Raw genomic sequence first — 2,500 nt, 5'->3', positions numbered from 1 at the left:
ATTAACAATGTAAAGAATGTGTTTCTGATTCATTTAATGTTAGATTCATTGAATAAAGTACTTTTCCTTCAAAAATAATGACATTGAAATAAAACGTTTTTTCTCAAAATTTAAATTATTTTCTCAAAATTTAATTTTTTTCTCAAACACTTTTTTTCTCAAAAAAATTTTTTTTCTCAGAAACTTTTTTTTCTGTCTCAAAAATAAATTATTTTTTCTCAAAAAAAAATTTTTCTCAAAATTTTTTTTCCCTCAAAATATTTTTTTTCCTCAAATTTTTAATTTTTTTCTCAAAATATTTATTTCGTTCTCAAAAACATTTTTTTTCTAAACATTTTTATTTCATTCTCATAATGTGTTTTATTCATTGAAAAAACATTTTTTTCTCAAAATTTGATTTTTTTGTCTCAAAAGTCATTTTTTTGTCTCAAAGTTCTATTCTCTATTTTTTTTACTCAATTTCTTTATTTTTTCTAAATTCTATTTATTTTTTCTCTCAAAATGTTTATTTCCTTCTCAAAAAATAATTTCCCCTTAAAATTTGAATTTCATTCTCAAAATGTGTTATTCGTTGAAAAAAAAGTGCTTTTCCTTCAAAAATAAGGACATTTCTAAGTGACCCCAAACTTTTGAAGGGCAGTTGGACCTTTTGTGGCTTTACCACTGAAGTCCCCTAAACCCTGGTCTTAAAAAGGGCAGAGCCTAGTTTCTGAGGACCGGGTTAAGTTTAGGACTAAGATTGTTTAGGCTGTCCTTTATAAACGGACGTCAGTGCAGCGGTGTCCTCAGAAGAATAGCCGGACAAACCTGTGCGTCTGTGTTGTTTTGCAGGTGTTTGACCACGGTGACCCCCCCCCTCCCTCCCTTCCCCCCCATGTGTGTTTGTGTTGAAGCCGTCACGTGTGTCACGACCGGGACACAGCTGGTGTCTGGTGAACTCGTGGGCCAGAGGATTTCCCTTCGCCGTTGTCCTCAAAACTGTCACGGCCTTTTTCGCGCTTCGCTTCAGCTCCGGGCCGATTCGCAGGCTTTGGGAAAACACACGTGTGCGATCGACGGGGGCTTTGTAAATAAATGTGCTGACTCGAGGGACCAGATGCGCGTCCGTGTCTTTGCTGCGTTCTTAAAAAAACTCACAAAGAGGCTTTTTGCAGTGGACAAGGAACGTGTGATGCTGCTTTTACGTTGTTGGTTCTAATGCACGGGCAGGTTTAGAAGGTTGCTTTTGAGTCTCAGGACGCATTTTGACGTCTGTGAGAATGAAATGTACTTTTTCGTCGTCCTTGTTGAGATTTTACCTTTTCTTTTGTTGTTTTTCTCGTTGCAAAGATAACGGAGCGTTATCGTACCATAAGTTGGGCACAAGTTTTGCAAGAAAAGAAGTGAAATTAGTTATAAATGATAGTAAGTTCATTAAACTTCAACCGTTTTGCGTTGTAAAATGGTATTTTTTTAACGCACGAGCGAGCGGCGCAGCCCAGTTTGTGTCAGTTAAAGTAGGCCCTTGAAAGTTTTAATTAAATAATTAATTAATTAATCAATTAATTAATTAATTAATTAAATGTATTATTTATTATTTATTAATTAATTAAATATATTATTTATTATTATTTTATTAGAAATAAGAAATTAATTAATCAAATGTATTATTTATTATTATTTTATTATTAATTAATTAATTAATTAATTAATTAAGTAATTAATTAATTAATTAATTAAATGTATTATTTATTATTATTTTATTATTTATTAATTAAGTAATTAATTAATTTTCTTATTAATATTAACAAGGACAATAATAACAGTAATAATAATGATATTACATTATTTATTGATAAACACACACACACTCTCTTTGAATATCTGTAAATGTAAAAGTGCTTTTTGTCTCAATCACAGCGCTGCCTTCTTCACCTTTGCCTCGGGGAGTAAATACCTTAGTTCACCCCTGATGAGATTCCGCACACGCACACGCACGCACGCACACACACACACACGCGCACACACATTTAAACAGTGTGTTTATGCCTAAAGGTCGTCTTTTTGTCGCTCTTCACGCCGCCGTCACCCGATCCATCGAGCGAGCGCCGGGCGACTTTCAATACTTACTTACGCGAGTTATGCTCAAGTTGTGTTTGGGCTTATGCTCGACTATGGAAAGACCTTTGTGTGTGTGTGAGTGTGTGTGAGTGTGTGAGTGTGTGAGTGTGTGTGTGTGAGAGATCTCTCTGAAGCTGTCAACATTCTCCACCACATGCTCTGTCATGATGCATAGAGGTGACTGCTGAGATGAACCAGCTGTCCCTGTCTGTGGTGACTGCAAGGTCACACACACACACACACACACACACACACACACACACACACACTAACACACACTTGGCAGGGTGTCTTCTTCTTCTTGTTGTTAATGGTGTGTGTGTGTGTGTGTGTGTGTGTGTGTGTGTGTCTCAGGTGGAGGAGGGAAGAGAAACGGTCGCAGCAAGAAATGGAAGGAGAT

The 2,500-nt window shown here is 35.6% G+C and overlaps 1 protein-coding gene across 1 annotated transcript in view; it reads left to right on the top strand.

The window, feature by feature from the left end:
- Positions 1-2,500, top strand: part of grk4 (G protein-coupled receptor kinase 4) — a gene marked incomplete at its 3' end in the record, with an annotated part of 59,270 nt that overhangs the window by 18,914 nt on the left and 37,856 nt on the right. The window contains exon 2 of the mRNA XM_083906466.1: positions 2,455-2,500. This exon is cut by the window's right edge and continues 50 nt beyond it. Within this exon, the coding sequence (XP_083762592.1) occupies positions 2,455-2,500 (46 nt within the window). The remainder of the gene's footprint in view (positions 1-2,454) is intronic.

Source organism: Microchirus variegatus, assembly GCF_963457635.1.
Source record: "Microchirus variegatus genome assembly, chromosome: 19".
NCBI lineage: Eukaryota > Metazoa > Chordata > Actinopteri > Pleuronectiformes > Soleidae > Microchirus > Microchirus variegatus.
Note: the sequence above shows the minus strand (reverse complement) of the source record. Positions and strands in the feature narration are given on the sequence as shown.